Below are 26,123 nucleotides of genomic sequence, written 5' to 3' on the forward strand. Positions count from 1 at the left end.
ATAGACAAAACACCCATATATACAAAATAAATAATTTTTAATTTCATTTTAATGCTAATTTTGCATCTTAGCACTTTGCGGAAGTGTTCTAGTGTACTCTGTAGGATTACTATGTATAGACTCATATCATCTGCAAATAATAATACTTCTAACCTTCCTTTCCTATTTGTATTCTCTTTCTTTCTTTCCCTTGTCAAATGTGCTGGGTAGGACTTCAAGCACTGTCCTCAATAGGAGTGGACAGAGCATATGTAGACCCTTGTCTTGGTCCTGATTTTAGCGAGAATGCTTGTTGTTCTTCTTTTAGAATGCTGTTGACTTGATGAATCTGGCACATTGTATGCATCCCACCTTAGTATATTGAGATGTGTTTCTTCCATTCCTACTGTTTTCATAGTTTTTATCTTGAGAGAATGTTGAACTTGCCAAAGGCCTCTTTTCCAGCTATTGAAATTATCATGTGATTTATGTCCTTGAGTGTGTTTATATAATATATTTGTTGGTTTGTATATGTTGAAACATCTCTGAGTCTCTGGAGTGAAACTACCTTTATCATGGTGGTCTTTTTGACATGTTCATGAATTTAGTTTTTAGATATTTTTGAGAAATTTGTGTCTCTGTCCATTAAGGAGATTGGACTCTAATTTTCTTTTTTCATTATATTTTCTTCTAATTTTGACATATCTTACTGAGCCAATTTTTCTTTCATTAATTATTTTTATATTTCTGTTCATTAACTTCTGCTGTATTAATATAGTAGTAGTAGTAGTAGTACATTTGTTTGTGGTGTGTGTGTGTGTGTACATGCATGCACTATGCATGTCAGAGGACAAATAGCAAGAGCCAGTTTTCCTACTGTGCTTAGTGATTCATATTTCTAACAGCTAGAATATCTTTCCTATCTTTCTATTCTAAGAGAGTATAGTGCTTTGAAGGCAAGGTATGTGTCTTGGATTAAAATCTAGTCTGCTGGACTATGTCTTTTCATTAGAGATTAAGACCATTAATAGTTATTATTGAAAGATGTGTATTAAGTCCTGCCATCTTGAGTAGCTCTTAGTGTTGTAGAATTTTAGTGTACACTAGGATTCTGTGAAAGTTGGTTCCTCTGAGGTTTTCAGCTTTCTGAGTTCTGTTCAGATCTGAACAGGATTTCTTTTCCAGTATCATACATAGTGTTTGTTGTGTACAACAACAAACACTTGTCTTTTGGTTTTAGTTTACTGGGGCCTTTGGTTGTGGAGCTGAGGCCACAGCAGGAATTCTTTTGAAATGCTGTCTTGCTCCTGTTCTGTCAATGCCAAAGGGAAGGGCCTTTCCCCAGCTTCCCTTTGTGCTATTCTGCCTTGGTTATAGCTACCCCAGTCCTACTGCAGAGGATGTCTGCTGCGTTTCGATATTTTTCATCTTTCCCAGCTTATTACATGGAGGGACTTTCCCCAACTTTACCTTCTGAGGAGTACTTTTTTTGTAGATGTTTTCGATTAGCATACATTAATTACATGAAACAGTGGGTTCAATCATGAAATATTCATGCCCATATAATGCACTCCTTCTTTGAAGGAGTAGACTGCTGTTACTTTATGTATATCTTAAATTGATATGTAAAGAATAGCTATTTAGTTGGTAATTGCTTACAGACAGTGGCCTTTGCATCAGTAGTAACTGACAAAATTTATCTTCTACAATTACATAAAATCCTTGCTAGAGGGTAAATCCATGGCATCTATGTTTGGATTGATTAAAAAGTCTTTACTCTGTTCCGTTTGAGATAGGTTCCCTGCTAGCTGGAAACATTTTGGAACTAGCTCTCAAGAACCTTATTGAAACTACAGGTGGCAGTCCAGTGTCAGTGGATGGACTGGAAAATTTTTAATTACAATAGAAAAATTCCTGAAATGTAGCATAAGTAACAGACGTTGGGTTGGGGCAGGGACAAAGCTATTTAATGAAAAGTTTAGTCAAGTATATACATACTTGAAATAATCAGTGGTTTTATCTGTACAGTTTCACTGTGCTTGAAGCAATATTTGGCAATCTTTGGAATTCATGTTGAATATCTTTTCTTTTTTTAATCTGTCTCATTTTGTTTCTGTCTGTCTACTTGTTTTTTTGTTGTTGTTTGTTTGATTGATTGCTTTTTATGGTTCCTCCACATGTTAGGAAAGCCTGATCCTCACCCCCCAGCCCCAGTCTCCATGTTAAATCTATAAATACATACAAAACAGGAAGGGGAAAATGTGCCTGGGTAAGAGACAAGATCCTATTTAGTAAACCTCAGCAAAACCAAGGCCAACTAAAAACACTTTATATAGAGCAGTATTGAGAGAAACTGAAAAATCATAAAGCCCCCTGATGTCTGTTGAAAAGGTCATCTTGTGGTCTGTGTAAACAATCAGATTCTTATGGCCTAAATAAACCACACTTAGCCTTGGATTTTCTTTAAAAGATATAAGAAACAGTAAGTCACTTCTTTCTATTCTTGGCCTTCCACCAACCAGTGACACTTTGGGTGCAAAGACAAGATACACAGCAGGTTTGTGGTTTGATTTGGTTTGGTTTTGTTTGGTTTTGCCTAAAATTGCGTGTATTGCAGAAAAACAACAGGTATCTTTTTCAGTAATTTGATAAGTATTCCTTACCAAGTCCACTTAAAGTGCATGCCCAGGTCTCCACATCCAGAGAAGCACAAAGCTGTACAGTGGTCTTCTACTGTGTGCAGAGTCCTACCATCCACATGCAGTATATGAAGCGCAGGATTCATTTTTACCATAAGCAATGTTGCTGGGGTTTGCAAATCCGTAGTTGATAAAGTTAATTTGGGAGAAGGAAGAGAGAATGACATATTGGCTACCTTCAGGGGAAAAGACTCCTAACAGTCCAGATGGTAGCAGAGGAGATCCCACTTAGAGATTTGAAACTCTAGACTTGATAATGGCATGACTCAGGCATATGAGATTAAATGCCCTACTTCCCAAGACTCTGCGTAAGGATAAGGAGGTCTCTCACCTTTGGCTAGAAGATTCCTTAGAATTAACATGAGATTCTGGTTAGAGAATTCATTCATTAATTTGCTTATTTTTACCTGAGCACCTATCACCAAGTACCCAGGATGTTCAGATGCAAAATCATTTCTGTGCAACCAGTAACATGAAAAAATGAAATAGCATGTATTTTGAAAATTCATTTAAAGGGTAAGAATTGTAAGGATTGAGGCCCAAATCTGTTACGTCGTTCTTAATGATAATAGGAGGTAAGACTAGAGATGGAGAAATGGGGCAATTCTGACTCCTTGACCCAGAAAGTTTATAAGGCACAAATACTTAGAAGAGAAGTTGGAAAGGCTGTGACATCAAAAAGTGGTAGAGTGTTAGCATAGCAAGCATGAGGCCCTAGGTTCAGTCCACCAAACTGAAAATAAATACATCAATTTATTTTAAAAATCAATCAAAAGGAGTTGGAGTCCTAAGAGGAGAGAAAGAGCAGAAATATGTCCACATTATCTGCAGTTTGGACCTGCTACCATGCTGCATTCTTACCTGCAGGAAAGGCAGCAGAAGATGAACTACAAACCCATGCCAGTTTGTGTTACACCAATCCCCAGCTCTACCTTACTTGTCTAGTGACGACTGAGCATTTAGCTTCCCCATGCCCAGCATGTAGAGAAGATCCCATTCATACTGAGAGCCTATTTGACAGCACTGGGTAGAAGGTAGAGTGAAGTTAGAAGCCTGGAGCCTAAGCTTTTGGAGAAGAGCTTGGAGGCACTATTTTAAGTTCCACTGTTTCTCTAGGAGTATATTCTAGTAATTCAAAGTTAGTGTCATCATGTTTACAAAATAAAGAAAAAATCATATATTCATCTGAACAGATACAGAAAGGAGGACTTGAGAAAACTGAGCACCAAGTTTCTCAGCCAAGTTTTATTATCTTTCACATTGATTTCAGGAACCCTGACCTCTTGACTGGAACTGAGACATGTGTGCATACACTTACAACTTGTGTGTAATCTTATAGTGGAATACCTATACGTTATGAAAGATACAAGATTGGTATAGAAACAGTTATGTAAATTTACTGGAAACTTACGTAGGAAGTCCATTTAAAACAGAAGTTTAAAAGAAAAAAATGGGCCAGGTGGTAATGGTGCAGGCCTTTAATCCGAGCACTCGGAGACAGAGGCAAGTGGATCTCTGTGAGTTTGAGGCCCAGCCTGGTCTACAGAGTGAGTTCCAGGACAGCCAGGGCTATACAGAGAAACCCTTATCTTTAACCCCGCCCCCCCAAAATTCCATGAATTATATAGAAATAAATTACTGAAAGATGTGGAAAACCCCCATACAGCAGTGTATTACAGTATTTAAGGTAATAGAAAAAGATTTAATAAACAGAGAGAGTTCTACATTTATAGATTGAAAACTCAAAATTGTTACTTCCCCCTAAATTAACCTGTAAATGAGTTATAATCAGGCTAATTATAATCCTAGCAGATTTCAAACAAGTCCAGAAATTTAAAAGTTGATTTTATGGGGGAAATTCAAACAGATTAATAACAGTCATAACAATACTAACTTTCAGATTTACTGAGCAATTTAGTAATCAGGGCAGTATAGTGTTGAAATCAGTCAGATAAATAGATATGCAGGACTAACTGTTGAGAATCGCACCTTGAAAGCCATGGCATCGCAAGGATGAAAAGCCATGCTGTTGCTAAGCGTGTACTATGCTGCTAAGCTGTGGCATTTGCTAAGTTAGATTTTTAATGTACGTTTTGCACATACAATCACTTTGTGGGAATTTAAACTCATTGGGACTCAGGAACTATCTCTAATAGCCATGAAATAAAAAATTAATGAATTAGATTTTTATTAAAATAAAAACTAGAGGGATTGTTAAGAGAAATGAATGAGGGAGTCACCAATTGGAAAACAGTAGTGAAGCCGGGGCCTCAGTCCTCCCCTCCAGTCCCAGCACTGGGCAGGGAAAGGCAGGAGGATCAGAGCTCAGGCTCCTTCTCAGGCACACAGCAAGTTTAAGGACAGTCTATACTGCATGAGACTGTCTCTAAAAAGCGTCAAAATGAAATAACAGTATCTACAAAGTGTATTTAATATAGATATCATTCACAGAATAGGGTTATTTTTGGAATTTTCATACAAAATATTTGATGATATTTTCCCCTCCCTCAAACCTTAAACAGATCCTCCCTCTGTTCCCACAGTGGAGTCATCTGGAGTGTGTGGTTGGTGTACTCAGCATTACTTCTTTTTTTTTTATTTTTTTATTTTTTTTTTGATTTTTAATATTTTTATTACATATTTTCCTCAATTACATTTCCAATGCTATCCCAAAAGTCCCCCATAGCGCCCCCCACTTCCCTACCCACCCATTCCCATTCTTTTGGCCTTGGCATTCCCCTATATTGGGGCATATAAAGTTTGCAAGTCCAATGGGCCTCTCTTTCCATTGATGGCCGACTAGGCCATCTTTCGATACATATGCAGCTAGAGACAAGAGCTCCGGGGTTCTGGTTAGTACATCATGTTGTTCCAACAATAGGGTTGCAGATCCCTTTAGCTCCTTGGGTACTTTCTCTAGCTTCTCCATTGGGAGCCCTGTGATACATCCAATAGCTGACTGTGAACATCCACTCCTGTGTTTGCTAGGCCCCGGTATCGTCTCACAAGAGACAGCTATATTTGGGTCCTTTCAGCAAAATCTTGCTAGTGTATGCAATGGTGTCAGCGTTTAGAAGCTGATTATGGGATGGATCCCTGGATACGGCAGTCTCTAAATGGTCCATCCTTTCATCACAGCTACGAACTTTGTCTCTGTAACTCCTTCCCTGAGTGTTTTGTTCCCAATTCTAAGAAGGTGCACGGTGTCCACACTTTGGTCTTCATTCTTTTTGAGTTTCATGCGTTTAGCAAATTTAATCCCAGCACTCGGGAGGCAGAGGCAGGTGGATTTCTGAGTTCGAGGCCAGCCTGGTCTACAAAGTGAGCTCCAGGACAGCCAGAGCTATAAAGAGAAACCCTGTCTCGAAAAACCAAAAAAAAAAAAAAAAAAAAAAAAAAGCAAATTGTATCTTATATCTTGGGTATCCTAAGTTTTGGGCTAATATCCACTTATCAGTGAATACATATTGTGTGAGTTCTTTTGTGATTGTGTTACTTCACTCAAGATGATGCCCTCCAGGTCCATCCATTTGGCTAGGAATTTCATAAATTCATTCTTTTTAATAGCTGAGTAGTACTCCATTGTGTAAATGTACCATAATTTCTGTATCCATTCCTCTGTTGAGGGACATCTGGGTTCTTTCCAGCTTCTGGCTGTTATAAATAGGGCTGCTATGAACATAGTGGAGCATGTGTCCTTTTTACCGGTTGGGACATCTTCTGGATATATGTCCAGGAGAGGTACTGCTGGATCCTCCGGTAGTATTATGTCCAATTTTCTGAGGAACCACCAGACTGATTTCCAGAGTGGTTGTACAAGCTTGCAATCCCATCAACAATGGAGGAGTGTTCCTCTTTCTCCACATCCTCGCCAGCATCTGCTGTCACCTGAATTTTTGATCTTAGCCTTTCTGACTGGTGTGAGGTGGAATCTCAGGGTTGTTTTGATTTGCATTTCCCTGATGATTAAGGATGTTGAACATTTTTTCAGGTGTTTCTCTGCCATTCGGTATTCCTCAGGTGAGAATTCTTTGTTCAGTTCTGAGCCCCATTTTTTAATGGGGTTATTTGACATTCGTCCACCTTCTTGAGTTCTTTATATATATTGGATATTAGTCCCTTATCTGATTTAGGATAGGTGAAGATCCTTTCCCAATCTGTTGGTGTTTTTTTTTTGTCTTATTGATGGTGTCTTTAGCCTTGCAGAAGCTTTGTAGTTTCATGAGGTCCCACTTGTCAATTCTCGATCTTACAGCACAAGCCATTACTGTTCTATTCAGGAATTTTTCCCCTGTGCCCATATCTTCAAGGCTTTTCCCCACTTTCTCCTCTATAAGTTTCAGTGTCTCTGGTTTTATGTGAAGTTCCTTGATCCACTTAGACTTGACCTTAGTACAAGGAGATAGGAATGGATCGATTCGCATTCTTCTACATGTTAACAACCAGTTGTGCCAGCACCATTTGTTGAAAATGCTGTCTTTCTTCCACTGGATGTTTTTAGCTCCCTTGTCGAAGATCAAGTGACCGTAGGTGTGTGGGTTCATTTCTGGGTCTTCAATTCTATTCCATTGGTCTACTCATCTGTCACTATACCAGTACCATGCTGTTTTTATCACAATTGCTCTGTAGTAGAGCTTTAGGTCCGGCATGGTGATTCCACCAGAGGTTCTTTTATCCTTGAGAAGAGTTTTTGCTATCCTAGGTTTTTTGTTATTCCAGATGAATTTGCAGATTGCACTTTCTAATTCGTTGCAGAATTGATTTGGAATTTTGATGGGGATTGCATTGAATCTGTAGATTGCTTTTGGCAAGATAGCCATTTTTACAATGTTGATCCTGCCAATCCATGAGCATGGGAGATCTTTCCATCTTCTGAGATCTTCTATAATTTCTTTCTTCAGAGACTTGAAGTTTTTATTATACAGATCTTTCACTTCCTTAGTTAGAGTCACGCCAAGATATTTTATATTATTTATGACTATTGAGAAGGGTGTTGTTTCCCTAATTTCTTTCTCAGCCTGTTTATTCTTTGTGTAGAGAAAGGCCATTGATTTGTTTGAGTTAATTTTATATCCAGCTACTTCACCGAAGCTGTTTATCAGGCTTAGGAGTTCTCTGTTGGAATTTTTAGGGTCACTTATATATACTATCATATCATCTGCAAAAAGTGATATTTTGACTTCATCTTTTCCAATTTGTATTCCTTTGATCTCCTTTTGTTGTCGAATTGCTCTGGCTAGGACTTCAAGTACAATGTGGAATAGGTATGGAGAAAGTGGACAGCCTTGTCTAGTCCCTGATTTTAGAGGGATTGCTTCAAGCTTCTCACCATTTACTTTGATGTTGGCTACTGGTTTGCTGTAGATTGTTTTATCATGTTTAGGTATGGGCCTTGAATTCCTGATCTTTCCAAGACTTTTATCATGAATGGGTGTTGGATCTTGTCAAATGCTTTTTCCGCATCTAACGAGATGACCATGTGGTTTTTGTCTTTGAGTTTGTTTATATAGTGGATTACGTTGATGGATTTCCGTATATTGAACCATCCCTGCATCCCTGGGATGAAACCTACTTGGTCAGGATGGATGATTGTTTTGATGTGTTCTTGGATTCGGTTAGCAAGAACTTTATTGAGGATTTTTGCATCAATATTCATAAGGGATATTGGTCTGAAGTTTTCTATCTTTGTTGGGTCTTTTTGTGGTTTAGGTATCAGAGTAATTGTGGCTTCATAGAATGAGTTGGGTAGAGTACCTTCTGTTTCTATTTTGTGGAATAGTTTGTGAAGAACTGGGATTAGATCTTCTTTGAAGGTCTGATAGAAGTCTGCACTAAACCCATCTGGTCCTGGGCTTTTTTTGGTTGGGAGACTATTAATGACTGCTTCTATTTCTTTGGGGGATATAGGGCTGTTTAAATCATTAACCTGATCTTGATTCAACTTTGGTACCTGGTATCTGTCTAGGAACTTCTCCATTTCATCCAGGTTCTCCAGTTTTGTTGAGTATAGCCTTTGGTAGAAGGATCTGATGGTGTTTTGGATGTCTTCAGTATCTGTTGTTATGTCTCCTTTTTCATTTCTGATTTTGTTAATTAGGATGCTTTCCCTGTGCCCTCTAGTGAGTCTGGCTAAGGGTTTATCTATCTTGTTGATTTTCTCAAAGAACCAGCTCCTTGATTGGTTGATTCTTTGAATAGTTTTTCTTGTTTCCACTTGGTTGATTTCACCGCTGAGTTTGATTATTTCCTGCCGTCTACTCCTCTTGGGTGAATTTGCTTCCTTTTGTTCTAGTGCTTTTAGGTATGTTGTCAAGCTGCTAATGTGTGCTCTCTCTAGATTCCTTTTGGAGGCACTCAGAGCTATGAGTTTTCCTCTTAGAAATGCTCTTCATTGCGTCCCATAAGTTTGGGTATGTGTGGCTTCATTTTCATTGAACTCTAAAAAGTCCTTAATTTCTTTCTTTATTCCTTCCGTGACCACGGTATCATTGAGAAGAGTGTTGTTCAGTTTCCACGTGAAGGTTGGCTTTCTATTATTTATTTTGTTATTGAAGATCAGCTTTAGTCCATGGTGATCTGTTAGGATGCATGGGACAATTTCAATATTTTTGTATCTGTTGAGGCCTGTTTTGTGACCAATTATGTGGTCAATTTTGGAGAAGGTACCATGAGGTGCTGAGAAGAAGGTATATCCTTTTGTTTTAGGATAGAATGTTCTGTAGATATCTGCCAGATCCATTTGATTCATAACTTCTGTTAGTTTAACTGTTTCCCTGTTTAGTTTCTGTTTCCATGATCTGTCCATTGGTGAAAGTGGTGTGTTGAAGTCTCCCACTATTATTGTATGAGGTGCAATGTGTGCTTTGAGATTTAATAAGTTTTTTTAATGAATGTGGGTGCCTTTGTATTTGGAGCATAGATATTCAGGATTGATAGTTCCTCTTGGAGGATTTTACCTTTGATGAGTATGAAGTTTCCCTCCCTGTCTTTTTTAATGACTTTGGGTTGGAAGTCAATCTTATCAGATATTAGAATGGCTACTCCTGCTTGTTTCTTCATACCATTTGCTTGGAAAATTGTTTTCCAGCCTTTCATTCTGAGGTAGTGTCTATCTTTTTCTCTGAGATGAGTTTCCTGTAAGCAGCAAAATGTTGGGTCTTGTTTGTGTAGCCAGTTTGTTAGTCTATGTCTTTTTATCGGGGAGTTGAGTCCATTGATATTAAGAGATATTAAGGAAAAGTAATTGTTTCCTGTTATTTTTGTTGTTAAAGTTGGCATTCTGTTCTTGTGGCTGTCTTCTTTTAGGTTTTTTGAGGGAATACCTTCTTGTTTTTTCTAGGGCGTGGTTTCTGTCCTTGTATTGGTTTTTTTCTGTTATTATCCTTTGAAGGGCTGGATTCGTGGAGAGATAATGTGTGAATTTGGTTTTGTCGTGGAATATTTTGGTTTCTCCATCTATGTTAATTGAGAGTTTGGCTGGGTATAGTAGCCTGGGCTGGAATTTGTGTTCTTTTAGTGTCTGTATAACATCTGTCCAGGATCTTCTGGCTTTCATAGTCTCTGTTGAAAAATCTGGTGTAATTCTGATAGGCTTGCCTTTATATGTTACTTGGCCTTTTTCTCTTACTGCTTTTAGTATTCTATCTTTATTTAGAGCATTTGTTGTTCTGATTATTATGTGTTGGGAGGTATTTCTTTTCTGGTCCAGTCTATTTGGAGTTCTGTAGGCTTCTTGTATGTTCATGGGCATCTCTTTCTTTAGATTTGGGAAGTTTTCTTCTATAATTTTGTTGAAGATGTTTGCTGGTCCTTTGAGGTGAAAATCTTCATTCTCATCCACTCCTATTATCTGTAGGTTTGGTCTTCTCATTGTGTCCTCTATTTCTTGGATGTTTTGAGTTAGTATCTTTTTGCATTTTACATTTTCCTTGATTGTTGTGCCGATGTTCTCTATGGAATCTTCTGCACCTGAGATTCTCTCTTCCATCTCTTGTATTCTGTTGCTGATGCTGGTATCTATGGTTCCAGATTTCTTTCCTAGGGTTTCTATCTCCAGTGTTGCCTCATTTTGGGTTTTCTTTATTGTGTCTACTTCCCTTTTTAGGTCTAGTATGGTTTTGTTCATTTCCATCATCTGTTTGGATGTGTTTTCCTGTTTTTCATTAAGGACTTCTACCTGTTTGATTAGGTTATCCTGTTTTTCTTTAAGGATTTGTAACTCTTTAGCAGTGTTCTCCTGCAATTCTTTAAGGGATTTTTGTGCTTCCTCTTTAATGTCTTCTACCTGTTTACCAGTGTTCCTTTGTATTTCTTTAAGTGTGTTATTAAAGTCCTTCTTGAAGTCCTCTACCATCATCAGGAGATATGCTTTTAGATCTGTGTCTAGCTTTTCCGGTGTGTTGGGGTTCCCTGGACTGGGCGAAGTGGGTGTGCTGGGTTCTGATGATGGTGAGTGGTCTTGGTTTCTGTTAGTAAGATTATTACGTTTACCTTTCGCCATCTGGTAATCTCTGGGGTTAGTTGTTGTCGTTGTCACTGTTTAAAGATTGGAGCAGAAGCTGTGTTCCATTCACCAGCAATCTCAAAATCCTGTGGCGGGGGTCGTGTGTAGCTGGCTGTACCCCGGTGCTCGTCCAGCCGGAAGAGGCCTGTGGTCCTACTCAGGCCAGTTTTCTGCTTCCCTAACTAATGCAGTCTCTGGTCCCGCGCACAATTGGATTGGAGCAGAAGCTGTGCTCCACTCTCCAGAAGTCTTAAGATCCTGTGGCGGGTGTTGTGGGTAGCTGGCGAGTGTCAGCTGACCCTGCGCCCTTGCTGCCCTGGTGCTTTTCTGACCTGAAGAGGCTTGTGGCCCTATGTAGGCCGGATTTCTCCCTCCCCAACCAAAGCAGTCTCAGTTCCCGCGTGATTGGACTGGAGCAGAAGCTGTGTTCCACTCACCAGCAGTCTCAAAATCCTGTGGCGGGGGTCGTGGGTAGCTGGCGGGTGTCAGGCGGCCCTGTGCTCTAGCTACCCTGGTGCTGATCCGGCCGGATGAGGCCTGTGACCCTACTCAGGCCGGTTTCTACTTCCCTAACTAATGCAGTCTCAGGTCCCGTGCAATAGGATTGGAGCAGAAGCTGTGTTCCACTCACCAGAAGTCTTAAGATCCTGTGGCGGGTGTTGTGGGTAGCTGGCGAGTGTCAGCCGACCCTGCGCCCTAGCTGCCCTGGTGCTTTTCTGACCGGAAGAGGCTTGTGGCCCTATGTAGGCCGGATTTCTCCCTCCCCAACCAAAGCAGTCTCAGTTTCCGTGTGATTGGACTGGAGCAGAAGCTGTGTTCCACTCACCAGCAGTCTCAAAATCCTGTGGCTGGGGTTGTGGGTAGCTGGCGGGTGTCAGGCGACCCTGCGCTCTAGCTACCCTGGTGCTGATCAGCATTACTTCTTGAAGAAAACTGATTTTCCTTTTCCTGGCAGCTACCAGTTGCCAAGAGATTCTTGGTTAGGGATTAGACTCGGTTTCCATTTCCCCTTTTCTTTTCTGGGATCTATCTGGCTTGAACTTGTAGAGGTTTTGTGTTTATTGTCAGAGGCGCTGTGAGTTCATATGTGCATCAGTTCTGTTGTGTTTCATTATCTGTGTACGGTTCTACATAGTGTGCTGAGTCTTGAGGCTAGAGTGTGCCAGAGTCTCTACTCTCTGTGCTGTCCCATTGTGGGTCTCTCTGTTACTTATCCTCTACTGTGAGAAAAAGCCTCTCTGGTGGGGTGGAGTACTGCCCTGATCTACACATATAGCAGTATGTTATTAGGAGTCATTTTATTCCTTTGCTCATCTAGGACAATAGCAGATTTTACATTATAGCTCATCACCTATGCAGTGTCAAGTTCTTAGCCTCATTAACAGTTTCAAATATAGTTTTGATCCCATTCATGGAGCAGGCCTTAAGTCCAGTAGAAGTAAGTGGTTGGTTTTCCTTATATTACTTGAGCCACTATTGCCTCATGGGTTTATCTTGCAGGCAGGTTACTGCTACAGCTCACAGGGTTTGTATTCATTGACCTTACCTTTTTCCTCTGGTAGCACGTATAGCTCCCAGCACTGTGCTAGCCAACAGGAGAGAGGCTTCTAGTCAAACACTGGGTCCATCCTCCATATTTGATGATGTAAATAACTGTTAGAACTTAGTTTCTAGAACTTAGTGAGAGCCAGGCATGGTGGCACATGGATACATTCTCAATGCCCAGGAGGCTGGGGCAGGAAGATTATTGCAAATTCAAGGCAAGCCTGAGCTATGTAGTGAGACCCACAGACACACACAGACATGTACAGTCTCAGAGCAGGGTCTCTGAGGAGGGTGAAAGTTGTGTGTGGAGTGGAGGTCAGTGCAGCTCATGGTGAATTGAGTGTTAGGGATGGGTGAAAAATCACAGCAAACGGGCTGGAGATATGCTGTGGCAGTTAAGAGCACTTACTTGACATTCCAGAGGATTCAAGGTCAGTTCCTAGCACTCAAGTAGAGCAGTGATTCACAGCCACCTATGACTCTAGCCCCAGAGTATTCCGCACAGCACATACAGTCTTCTGTGGGCGCACATGTGCACATACAAATAATTATAATAGTAATAATAATAATCAGGGATGTCTGTGTTTTTAAGATGTGCTGTTCAAATGTGAAGATTTAAGGAGAATGAACATTCAATAGCTTCTTGCCTGCTTGAAGAAGCCTAGACTTCCTTTCCCATTATGACTTGCGGCTGTTTGAAAATAGCATTACTAAACCTGTTAGATGTATCCATAAATCAAATATTTACAGGCTGAAGCCTTTGAGGAAAGTGACATCTTTTTGACCTTGATCTTTGCCAGGAAGTTGAAGTGTTACTATTTTGGACTATCTTAAAATAAGATATATTGCTCCTAAATCTAGTTATACTCAAGAGAAGAATGTGGGTGATGCAAGATACCCAGCTCTGCGCTAGCTCTAGGCAGTTTATCTTTTCCCTTTAACTCGCCCAACAGGGTTTCTTAAAAGGAGCAGCTACCTACTCTTCACATTGCCTCCGCATTCCCCCTTTTCAATGTGATAATCTGTTGGTCAATTTCTATCTTCTTTTAACTTGTAACAGTAAAGAGAAGTCACAAATTACTTGACCCTTTGCTTCGATTGCCTGCCCCTAATTTTATTTCCCTTGGTTGCACCAGGGTGAAGCAAGTCAAAACCAGTTTGTACACTGCAAGTGCTTTGCTCTGTGAGTTTATTGCTCAATTGGAGCAGCAGTGTAGGGTAGAATTTTTTTTTCCTGCACTGTTACATAGCATTGTTAATATTTTCTAAGTATGTACATTCTCAGTGAAATAAGGCTTTTAGTGGGTAATAAATATAGCACAAGTATATTGGGCCACAGTGATATGTTTCTTGGGAATATCTTCATTTAAAAAATTCCATTAACTTTTTCTAATTATAAAAAGAAAAATTAATAAAAGGTGATTTGGAAGAAACAAAAGTATACTTTCAGAAGGAAAACTATTTAACAAAATTAGGTATTTCAGGTTCCAACTGCCATTTGAAGTATTTTCATAGGAAGTTTCACAAATTGTTCCCAGCTAAATAGCTCTGGTCACGGTGCCAGGGCTACTCTCTGCAGTTCCCCAAACACTAGATGGTTTGTGAAGTGTGCATCTTGCAGTGGCTGCCCATAGCTCTCAGAGTGAAGTGCACATTTTCCAGCTGGGTCGAGTTACGCTCATGATTGAACATTTGCCAGCCTCATCACACTGCACTGTCCGCCCCTGGGATAAGTCCCAAGTACCTCATAATTCCTCAAATATGTCATGTTCTCTTTGCTTCCTTCTATGCTCATGGAATGTCCTTCATTTCCTCTTTTTTGTTTTATAAATTAATATTTTTTGGTCTTGCATTAGCTCACATGTCAGTAAAACTCCAGGAAGCTGTCTGACCTGAGACTGCCTCGTCTGTTTCACTGGGTATTGAGAGTGAGCTTTTTTATAACATTCACCATACGTGCAGGGAGGTACTACCTAACTGACCTCCCTGTCCCCTAAAACATGAAGCCATGAGAGCAAGCACAAGGCATTTAGTAAAGAAGTGCCACTTCTTTGAAGATGTAAATATTTCGGATCAGCATTTATTTGTGTCCTGCGTGAGGAATGTCGGCCTCGATGATCAGCATCAGCCTTGCATTCCGTTTGTCTGAGCAGCAATTCTGGAAGCAGAAGTTTTAGGAGGAAGCAGTAATGTAAGCGTAGGGTCGATCCACGGGGCTAGGAAGGACAGGACAGTTTGTCATTAATGAAAAGAGGAGGAAAAAATGCGGTGGCTTGTTAATGAAGAAACATTCAGAAAATTATGGTATAAATAATATAGTTTTATAGACTCATTTTGATAATATTTGAACATATTCTGTATTATACCTAAAACTCTATGGAACAATATTCATATTTGAAATTGAGAACTAAGCCTCATGATTCAGTGTTTTCCTACAGTTTTATGAGATACTTAACTCGTGGTAGATTTATACTCTTTGAGATTAGATTTGTAAACATATAATAGTTTAAAATGCCCTAGCTATATATAGAAAACCATGTCTTTGAGTATTATTTAAAATTTTTCAACCAAGCAGTCACACACTTTGAAATGTAGGCAAATAAACAATACTAGTATACAAGACGAACTACACATATTAACAAAAGTATCACAGGCTGTTTGTGAGGTATGACAGATAATATATAGAAAGCCTCTCTTGCTGCTTAATATATCTTAGCTGGCTAGCTAATTCATTGCTCATTTTTTCAAAGTTAAAAATACATCATTGGCAAAATTTTAAAAATTACACAACTAGTATTTAAAAGTCAGTACTGAATAGTAACACTGTCAGATCATTGCTACTCTTCCAACTCATTATGATTTTATAAGAATTACTAAGTTGCAATCATTAATAGGCAGGAAAGGATGACTTTGCCTTCTGAATTCGCTGAGCCTGAGTTCTAGAGCAAGATTTAAAGGCATTATCCTAGTGGGCCGAAGGAAGAGATGGCTCAGTGCTTTAGACATATTCTCCTTTTCCAGGTGCATCCGGGGTTTATTCCCAACACCCATATCTGGAGCATAACTCCAGATTTGGGGCTCTCATACTTTCTTCTGGACTCTGTGGCCTTTTGCAGCTGATCTGTGCACATACACAGATACACACATAATTAAAAATAAAATAGTGTTCAAAATGTTTTCATTAATGTTTATGAGCATAGTAAGGGCTGGAGAGATGACTTAGTGTTAATGGGTGCTTGCTGCAAAGCTCAAGATCTGGATTTAGTTCCAGGGACCCAAGTGATAGAAGAAGAGAGGCACCTCCTGCAAGTTGTCCTCTGTCCTGCACCAGGCACACTATGGCATGCTCATCTACCCTGTTCCCATAAAAGAATAAGTGCAAGAAAGTTTGTTTTTAAGTGTTATCATGATAAAATAAAACATTTTCAGTCAGACACAAGTTTGATCTTTCACTTCTGTTCAGTATGGCTGTACAGTTCAGTTGGGTTTAGCTGTCTTTATTCCCTGTTTCTGATGGTTGACTTACTATCAAAAGTAATTTTACTCATACAAAATCTATTTTTCTCATCTGGATATAGGAAATTGAAAAACTTACTGGTTTTTAAAATTGTATTTTTTAATTATTTATTTTATGTATATGAGTACAAAATCGTTGTCTTCAGACACACTAGAAGAGGGCACTAGGGCCCATTACAGATGGTTATGAGCCATGTGGTTGCTGGGAATTTAACCCAGGACCTCTGAAAGAACAGCCAGTACTTTTAATGGCTAAGCCATCTCTCCAGCCCAGTTTATTGATTTTTGATATGCATTTTGTTCAAATAAATTTGAACAAAACATTTCTGAAAGCCTAATATTCTAGTAGTTTCTTATTAAGTCTGTTTCAATATTTATTAGTGTTTTTGTAGAGTGTAAATTCTCTGGGGACAATATGATGTCTGTTTCTTTTCATCCTTGTGCCCTAAGTAGAAGCCATGGCACAGACTGACAAATAAATGTTTGTTCAAAAAATTAAGTTCATGAAAGCAATCCTATCACAAAACATGGATTGTTTGATTTGTTTCAAATAAAACTTACTGCATACTTAGATTTATAGGGCTAAGGAACAGTTGTACTGATATTAAATTTGAACTGCTGTATATTTCCATTTTCTTTATTTCCCACAAAATGGTCTGGATCCGTTTGATTTATCTTCATATATAACATTTTCCTAGGCTCATCTTTGGGTATGCTGAGGACTAAACAATTGACCCCTGTAAGGCCTTTTCATTTTGCTTATAAGTCATGTATACAAACAGTTTTCATATATGAAATTAGTTGTGTGATTTTCTCCTTTGTCTTTGTCTTCAGTCTGTCTTTTTGGGTAAGTAGAATGCTTTAGGAAGAAACAATAGTAGCTATGTCCTGCTCTTAGCCTTCCTTTGTGATTTTTAACATAGTAGAACATGAAGAATTACTTTGTACTTTATTCAGATGGATATAGTGTTAAAGTCTTTGGTTTACATTAAGAATCTTGCAAGACAATGTTGAATAGGTATGGAGAAAGTGGACAGCCTTGTCTAGTCCCTGATTTTAGAGGGATTGCTTCAAGCTTCTCACCATTTACTTTGATGTTGGCTACTGTTTTGCTGTAGATTGCTTTTATCATGTTTAGGTATGGGCCTTGAATTCCTGATCTTTCCAAGACTTTTATCATGAATGGGTGTTGGATCTTGTCAAATGCTTTTTCCGCATCTAACGAGATGACCATGTGGTTTTTGTCTTTGAGTTTGTTTATATAGTGGATTACGTTGATGGATTTCCGTATATTGAACCATCCCTGCATCCCTGGGATGAAACCTACTTGGTCAGGATGGATGATTGTTTTGATGTGTTCTTGGATTCGGTTAGCAAGAACTTTATTGAGGATTTTTGCATCAATATTCATAAGGGATATTGGTCTGAAGTTTTCTATCTTTGTTGGGTCTTTTTGTGGTTTAGGTATCAGAGTAATTGTGGCTTCATAGAATGAGTTGGGTAGAGTACCTTCTGTTTCTATTTTGTGGAATAGTTTGTGAAGAACTGGGATTAGATCTTCTTTGAAGGTCTGATAGAAGTCTGCACTAAACCCATCTGGTCCTGGGCTTTTTTTGGTTGGGAGACTATTAATGACTGCTTCTATTTCTTTGGGGGATATGGGGCTGGTTAGATCATTAACCTGATCTTGATTCAACTTTGGTACCTGGTATCTGTCTAGGAACTTCTCCATTTCATCCAGGTTCTCCAGTTTTGTTGAGTATAGCCTTTGGTAGAAGGATCTGATGGTGTTTTGGATGTCTTCAGTATCTGTTGTTATGTCTCCTTTTTCATTTCTGATTTTGTTAATTAGGATGCTTTCCCTGTGCCCTCTAGTGAGTCTGGCTAAGGGTTTATCTATCTTGTTGATTTTCTCAAAGAACCAGCTCCTTGATTGGTTGATTCTTTGAATAGTTCTTCTTGTTTCCACTTGGTTGATTTCACCCCTGAGTTTGACTATTTCCTGCCTTCTACTCCTCTTGGGTGAATTTGCTTCCTTTTGTTCTAGTGCTTTTAGGTGTGTTGTCAAGCTGCTAATGTGTGCTCTCTCTAGTTTCTTTTTGGAGGCACTCAGAGCTATGAGTTTTCCTCTTAGAAATGCTTTCATTGCGTCCCATAAGTTTGGGTATGTTGTGGCTTCATTTTCATTGAACTCTAAAAAGTCCTTAATTTCTTTCTTTATTCCTTCCGTGACCACGGTATCATTGAGAAGAGTGTTGTTCAGTTTCCACATGAATGTTGGCTTTCTATTATTTATTTTGTTATTGAAGATCAGCCTTAGTCCATGGTGATCTGATAGGATGCATGGGACAATTTCAATATTTTTGTATCTGTTGAGGCCTGTTTTGTGACCAATTATGTGGTCAATTTTGGAGAAGGTACCATGAGGTGCTGAGAAGAAGGTATATCCTTTTGTTTTAGGATAGAATGTTCTGTAGATATCTGCCAGATCCATTTGATTCATAACTTCTGTTAGTTTAACTGTGTCCCTGTTTAGTTTCTGTTTCCATGATCTGTCCATTGGTGAAAGTGGTGTGTTGAAGTCTCCCACTATTATTGTATGAGGTGCAATGTGTGCTTTGAGATTTACTAAAGTTTCTTTAATGAATGTGGCTGCCTTTGTATTTGGAGCATAGATATTCAGAATTGATAGTTCCTCTTGGAGGATTTTACCTTTGATGAGTATGAAGTGCCCCTCCCTGTCTTTTTTGATGACTTTGGGTTGGAAGTCAATCTTATCAGATATTAGAATGGCTACTCCAGCTTGTATCTTCATACCATTTGCTTGGAAAATTGTTTTCCAGCCTTTCATTCCGAGGTAGTGTCTATCTTTTTCTCTGAGATGAGTTTCCTGTAAGCAGCAAAATGTTGGGTCTTGTTTGTGTAACCAGTTTGTTAGTCTATGTCTTTTTATTGGTGAGTTGAGTCCATTGATATTAAGAGATATTAAGGAAAAGTAATTGTTGCTTCCTGTTATTTTTGTTGTTAAAGTTGGCATTCTGTTCTTGTGGCTGTCTTCTTTTAGGTTTGTTGAGGGATTACCTTCTTGTTTTTTCTAGGGCTTGGTTCCCGTCCTTGTATTGGTTTTTTTCTGTTATTATCCTTTGGAGGGCTGGATTCGTGGAGAGATAATGTGTGAATTTGGTTTTGTCGTGGAATACTTTGGTTTCTCCATCTATGTTAATTGAGAGTTTGGCTGGGTATAGTAGCCTGGGCTGGAATTTGTGTTCTTTTAGTGTCTGTATAACATCTGTCCAGGATCTTCTGGCTTTCATAGTCTCTGTTGAAAAATCTGGTGTAATTCTGATAGGCTTGCCTTTATATGTTACTTGGCCTTTTTCTATTACTGCTTTTAGTATTATATTTTTATTTAGTGCATTTGTTGTTCTGATTATTATGTGTCGGGAGGTATTTCTTTTCTGGTCCAGTCTATTTGGAGTTCTGTAGGCTTCTTGTATGTTCATGGGCATCTCTTTCTTTAGATTTGGGAAGTTTTCTTCTATAATTTTGTTGAAGATGTTTGCTGGTCCTTTGAGTTGAAAATCTTCATTCTCATCCACTCCTATTATCTGTAGGTTTGGTCTTCTCATTGTGTCCTGTATTTCTTGGATGTTTTGAGTTAGGATCTTTTTGTGTCTTACATTTTCCTTGATTGTTGTGCCGATGTTCTCTATGGAATCTTCTGCACCTGAGATTCTCTCTTCCATCTCTTGTATTCTGTTGCTGATGCTGGTATCTATGGTTCCAGATTTCTTTCCTAGGGTTTCTATCTCCAGTGTTGCCTCATTTTGGGTTTTCTTTATATTGTCTACTTCCCTTTTTAGGTCTAGTATGGTTTTGTTCATTTCCCTCATCTGTTTGGATGTGTTTTCCTGTTTTTCTTTAAGGACTTCTACCTGTTTGATTGTGTTATCCTGTTTTTCTTTAAGGACTTCTACCTGTTTGATTGTGTTATCCTGTTTTTCTTTAAGGACTTGTAACTCTTTAGCCATGTTCTCCTATAAATCTTTAAGTGAGTTATTAAAGTCCTTCTTGATGTCCTCTACCATCATCATGAGATATGCTTTTAGATCCGTGTCTAGCTTTTCCGGTGTGTTGGGGTGCCCTGGACTGGGCGAAGTGGGAGTGCTGGGTTCTGATGATGGTGAGTGGTCTTGGTTTCTGTTAGTAAGATTATTACGTTTACCTTTCGCCATCTGGTAATCTAGCTGTCTCTTGTGAGACGATGCCGGGGCCTAGCAAACACAGGAGTGGATGCTCACAGTCAGGTATTGGATGGATCACAGGGCTCCCAATGGAGAAGCTAGAGAAAGTACCCAAGGAGCTAAAGGGATCTGCAACCCTATAGTTGGAACAACATGATGAACTAACCAGTATCCCGGAGCTCTTGTCTCTAGCTGCATATGTATGGAAAGATGGCCTAGTGGGCCATCACTGGAAAGAGAGGCCCATTGGACTTGCAAACTTTATATGCCCCAATATAGGGGAATGCCAGGGCCAAAAGAATGGGAATGGGTGGGTAGGGAAGTGGGGGGGGCGGTATGGGGGACTTTTGGGATAGCATTGGAAATGTAATTGAGGAAAATATGTAATAAAAAATATAAAAAAAAATAAAATAAAAGTGATTGAGTACATGGACAGAGGAAAAAAAAAAAAAAGAATCTTGCAAGACAAATAATGACTGACTCTCCAAAGGTGTTTATTGCTCTATTTCCAAGAGTTGCTGAAACCCAGTATAAACCTCTTATGCTATTTATTGTTATTGTTTTGTGTTTATTAACATAGTGATTATCTACTAATAACAGATGCCACTATAAAAAAAACCCAGTAAAATGACTACAGTAATGCCCAGTTATTTACCTTTGTTATAGTTCATCAAAGTAACATTTCTGAATGTATTTCTTTATTAATCACATGTCTCCTGTCTGTTTTTGATAACAGCATGCTTCTACAGCTCTTTAGTTAAGTGACCTGACCATACATTTGTCTTGACTGGCTTCTGTTTACAGAAATTGTAAACCAGTTGAATGCTCTGAGCAGCTTAGATGAAGATCAAGATGACTGCATAAAGCAAGCAAATGTGCCCTCAGCTAAATCAGCCAGTTCCTCTGAAGGTCTAAAGCTTTCCTCACTCTGCTTCTGATTGCCTGTCCTAACTGTGACTTGCTGCATTCTGACTTCTGTCTGCTTAGCTCTCAGTTTTGTCCTTGTGTCATTTCTTGAATGTTCTATTTGGTAATTTGTAGTGCACCATCTTGCAACAAGATAACAGACCTTATCATTAACAAGTTTGTTAGCAAATTGTTTGATGTGAGTTCTTCTGAATCCCACTGAGTTAGTCCCATGGTGTGTTACCTTTTTATTGCGTTTTACTGTTGTATATGCACCTTCAAGAGCATTTGTGTCTGGCTTGTTTAAAAGAGTTTCCTACAAGTCTTTTTAGCACCGAAAATCAAATTTAGTTGACATAGAAAGTTTACCATAGGTCATTATCAAATATAATCCCTATGACAACCATATTCCTTTTGGTTTATTTTCAAATGTTGGTGTACTACAAAATACTCGAATGGCATTCTGCCACTCATAAAATACTGTTTTATTATTTGCAGGTATTATTAATGTGAATTTTAATATTTTGATATATTTCATGAATTACCAGAACTCATGGTTCATTGTAATTGTGATGAACTTTACACGTGCACTTATTTTCAGAACTTATAAACACACTTACCTTTTTGGATGAAGCACAAAAGGACTTGGCCACTGTGAATACCAATCCATTTGATGAACCTGATGTAACAGAATTAAATCCATTTGGAGATCCTGACTCAGAAGGTAACATGTTCATTTACACACTTACTTTGCACGGAAGTAACTCCTCATGACACCGTTAATACCCCCAGGTCAGAGCATCGCTAAACCCTTAGCAAGAAACGCTTCTTTTATAGCAAGTGATAATGAACACTGGCACCCACAAAACGTTCTTGTACAGTCGACTTTTCTCGAGCTGTAAATGTAGACATTTTTATCTCAAGGTTGGTGGTTGTTTATAATATTATTGCACTTAATACTACTTGCATTTGATTGTTTATTAGTCCTCTTCATCCATTTGATCGAAAAGATAGTATAGGTCTTGAGATAACAGTATTTTACCTAGTGGTTATACTAGAGCCTCATTGATAGGCAGACTGTCTGATGGAAGCCACACTGAGGGCCATACAGATACTGATGAAATCAAGGTGGTTTCTCTCTTCATTTATCCATTTCACTCTGATGTCCAGCACCCAGCTACTTCTAACTTCCAGCTACTTCCAACTGCGTGTCTCTAGCTGAGAACCACAATCAGTAGTGAAAGTGAGTTGTCTGCGTGTGAGAGCATGGAACAGAGAAGGAAGAAACACTGCCATCATACATGCACATGTGTGCAGACACACAAGTACACGCACACACATGATCCCATTTTGTAAGAAATAAATCCAAAAGTTATCCCTGTAAATCACTTTTCTTACCAAGTCATTTTAAACTCTTAGTGCTTGAAGAAGTGAGACTGCTGTTTAATTAAACTGCTTGCTCAGAGTGAACGCAAGAGCGGTTAACTACCATTTACATCCTTTGACTGCTCTCATAAAATCTTCAAGAGCTTGAAATGATTGCGCAGCTGATGAGGATGGGAATAGTCTGAGTTTCGGGAATCGCTCCTTCGGCGGTGTTGTTTCATGGTCCTTTCTCTTCATTTCTCTTGTACTTTACCAAGTCAGTCAGTGTAGCTTACTGAGGTTTCATTTTGTAAGCTATAGATTGTGAGCATATTTAAGATTTGAATAGAGTTACAGTAAATTTATAGTAAGTCTCAGAGGCAGCCACTTTATGCAGATTAGCTTGCTTGGGCTCAGTCCAGTGATCTGAAATTGAGGTGAATGGGCACCGCTCTTTTTGACCACACATGTTGCTTTTAATTATGTATTGCATATCTTTAAGTCTGTATATTTGAAAATACTATGAAAATATTTTAAGATACAAGCATTTGGGCTTTTCATTTCAAAATTAAATGTGTAACTTTGCTAAATATACATGAAACTGCTTTGTCGAAAGGGTAGTCAAATAATGTATTCTGTGATGTGACGAAAGATTGCTAATTTCTGTTTGGAAATAATAAGCCAGTCTTATTCAGACTCTTTTAGCTATGTGTATAAAGTTAATAAAATAAGTAGCAGCTGTTATTCTCTTTACTGTGTGCCACTAGAAATTTTGGAATAAGCAATTTCCCAGGAATAACTTTTTTACTGATTCAAAAGTTGTATCCTCAATAAACGAAGATGTTTGAGGAAGAAAAATATATTGTAGTTGTTTAGATTTTTTTTTAGCAGTTTTAATTCTCATTCATTCACCTCTTTTTCAAAGGAAATAGACAATGCCTCAGTGACCCAATTAGAAGGCACTGTGTTTGCTACTGTGTATGTGAAATACACACTTCTTTGCTGGCTGTTCAGTACACTGTAGTTTGCCCACTTTATGAAAAAAGAACATTTCATTCTTTGAGAATTTCATATGATATATTTTGAACACATATTTCCCCTCCTCCACCTCCTCCCAGATCGTCTTGATCCCCCTACTGCCCGGCCTCACGCTCTTTCTCTTAGAAACACACACATGTGACACATGGAGCTTGCGCTGCCACTCCTGCTGGTTGGCTTTAGGGCTTATGACTAATAAATTTGCTTAGATCAGTTTCTATAATTATAATCTTGAAAGTAGAAGTAAAAATTTATTTCTGTTGACCAGCTTTCCGTTGCTTAGGCATGTGTGCTCTGAAATGTAGTAATAAACAGTTGAGGGGAAATTTGGCATGCTTTCTTCGCCTATAGAGGATAGAAAATGCTTTCTTTGCATTATAATAGAAAATTTTAGTAGTGTTTCAATATTATGATGTTACAAAAGACATATCATTATTGAAACTTTTCTCTATAATTCATTTCAGAATTTATTATGATTTTGTGAGTTCCTTTATAATTACAATTATTTCCTGATGGTATACAAAAAAATCTTAGTTCAGGGTTTTGGTTTTTTGGGTTTTTTTGTTTGTTTGTTTTTGGTTTGTTTTAGTAATGTTTTGTTTGGTGCAAAGACAAAATAAAATTTCTAGACTAATTTTTGAAATATAAATTGTTTGACTATAAATTATAAAATTTTCAAGCTGAGCATGGAACTTCATAGATTGTGGCTACAGTACCGACTATTTAGGAGGTAGAAACAAGAGGTCACTTCCGCCCAGGACACTGAGACCAGCGTGGCCAGTATAAAACCTTCCCAGTTCAAAAAAATAAATGATGCCACAGTGGTGGCTCAAGAGTCAGGCCCTGCTCTTGCTGCGAAGCCTTGGGCTTAGCTTCCAGTGCCATGCAGCAGCCTGTGATTACTCGGATGTACAATTCCAGGGATTCTCATGGTCTTTTCTGACTCCAAGGGCATCAGACATATAGGTATGCAGGGGAAATAATCAAATACATAAATAAAAATGATCTTTTAAAGGAGGAGGGACTGGGGGCAATGGCTTAGCAGATAAAGATCCTAGCACCTGCATAAAAAACTAGATGTGGGGATATAGGTCTGTAATCTCAGGATTGAGAGTCAGAAAGTCATGTTATATGACTTGACATTTTTTTAAAAAATCAATAATTAGATTAAGTTGCTTGAGATGTTACTTATAAAACAATCATAATCTCCTTTGCTGTGGTTATAATAGTGGAATAATTATGGGGCAGAGGTCAGCCACAATACTTTCCTCTGTTGCTTGCCATCTTCTTTAATTTTTGTTTAATTTGTTTTGAAACAGATTATGCAACCTGGAGGTTACGGTTTAGGCTATAGTGACAGTCCCTGAGATCTGCCTATCTCCATTCCCTCGCCCACACACCCCAGCAGTTATATATTGAGACTGCCATGTGGATGATGGGGATCCAGACTCAGCATGAAGATTCTGGGGATGCAGACTCAGGCCCTCTGAGCCTTCAAGTTGCTTTTCAGAACTTCAACAATGAATTTCTGTTTTCTACTAAAATAATTATTAGAATTTTCTGCATAATTTAAATTATTTTTAATAAACTATAATTTTTGTCCTGCTCCACTTTAGAAAACCCCTATTTTTATCACCAAAACAGTGTTCAAATTTGTTTTCAAATTAAAATTTGACTGTTTTGAAGGTGAATTTAGTGTAGCACATTAGTGAGCCTCCATCATGATTTAATTTTCTCTCTCGTGCTTTCTCTTCAGAACTGAGAACTGAACCCAGGACTTTATGCTGGCTAGGCAAGCTCTCTACCACTCAGCTAAATCCCCAACCCCACCCACATGATTTTAATACAGCAATTCAACTTGAATTTCCTTACGCTGTTCTTGTTAATTAGGTTCAAGTTTATTGTCTCTAAAAGTTGAGGTTCGAAGTGGATATAATATAATTCAATGGTAGAATGAACAAGGTCCTGGCTTCAGTCCCTTCCTGCCCTCCCCATTAGTGATGTGTAAGTATATGCTGTATACAGTCCAGAATAAGTGCTTTGATACCTAGATGATGCATACTAGTACAACTACCAAGTGTCATTTAAAAATATCCATTTTTATGTTCTTTTAAAAAATCAGTGATTCTGCACTCCCAAGTAGCTTAAAACTTGTAAAGTTTATATGCTATTGTGCTACATGAGAAACTTCAGAGAAGAGACACATGAGGAAGGCTGGAGAGATACCTTCCTCTTTTTCTCTTCATTTTGTTTAAATTCACTAAATTATATTATTTATAAATTAATGAATGAATGTTCTAAGGTGAGAGCACATACAGTTCTTACAAA

General features: G+C 38.5%; 1 protein-coding gene across 12 annotated transcripts in view; it reads left to right on the forward strand.

Moving 5' to 3' along the window:
• Ehbp1 (EH domain binding protein 1) overlaps positions 1–26,123 on the forward strand; it is a 297,197-nt gene that overhangs the window by 117,790 nt on the left and 153,284 nt on the right. For 9 of the 12 annotated variants that reach the window (XM_085829085.1, XM_029483503.2, XM_029483502.2 and 6 more), the window contains 2 exons: positions 21,291–21,395; positions 21,994–22,116. In XM_085829085.1, coding sequence (XP_085685211.1) covers positions 21,291–21,395; positions 21,994–22,116 — 228 coding nt within the window. The remainder of the gene's footprint in view (positions 1–21,290; positions 21,396–21,993; positions 22,117–26,123) is intronic. The other 3 variants (XM_029483508.2, XM_029483509.2, XM_029483510.2) reach the window with 1 other exon arrangement.

The sequence above is a fragment of the Mus caroli genome, unplaced genomic scaffold, assembly GCF_978045245.1.
Source record: "Mus caroli unplaced genomic scaffold, Mus_caroli_1 scaffold_13, whole genome shotgun sequence".
Classification (NCBI taxonomy): Eukaryota; Metazoa; Chordata; class Mammalia; order Rodentia; family Muridae; genus Mus; species Mus caroli.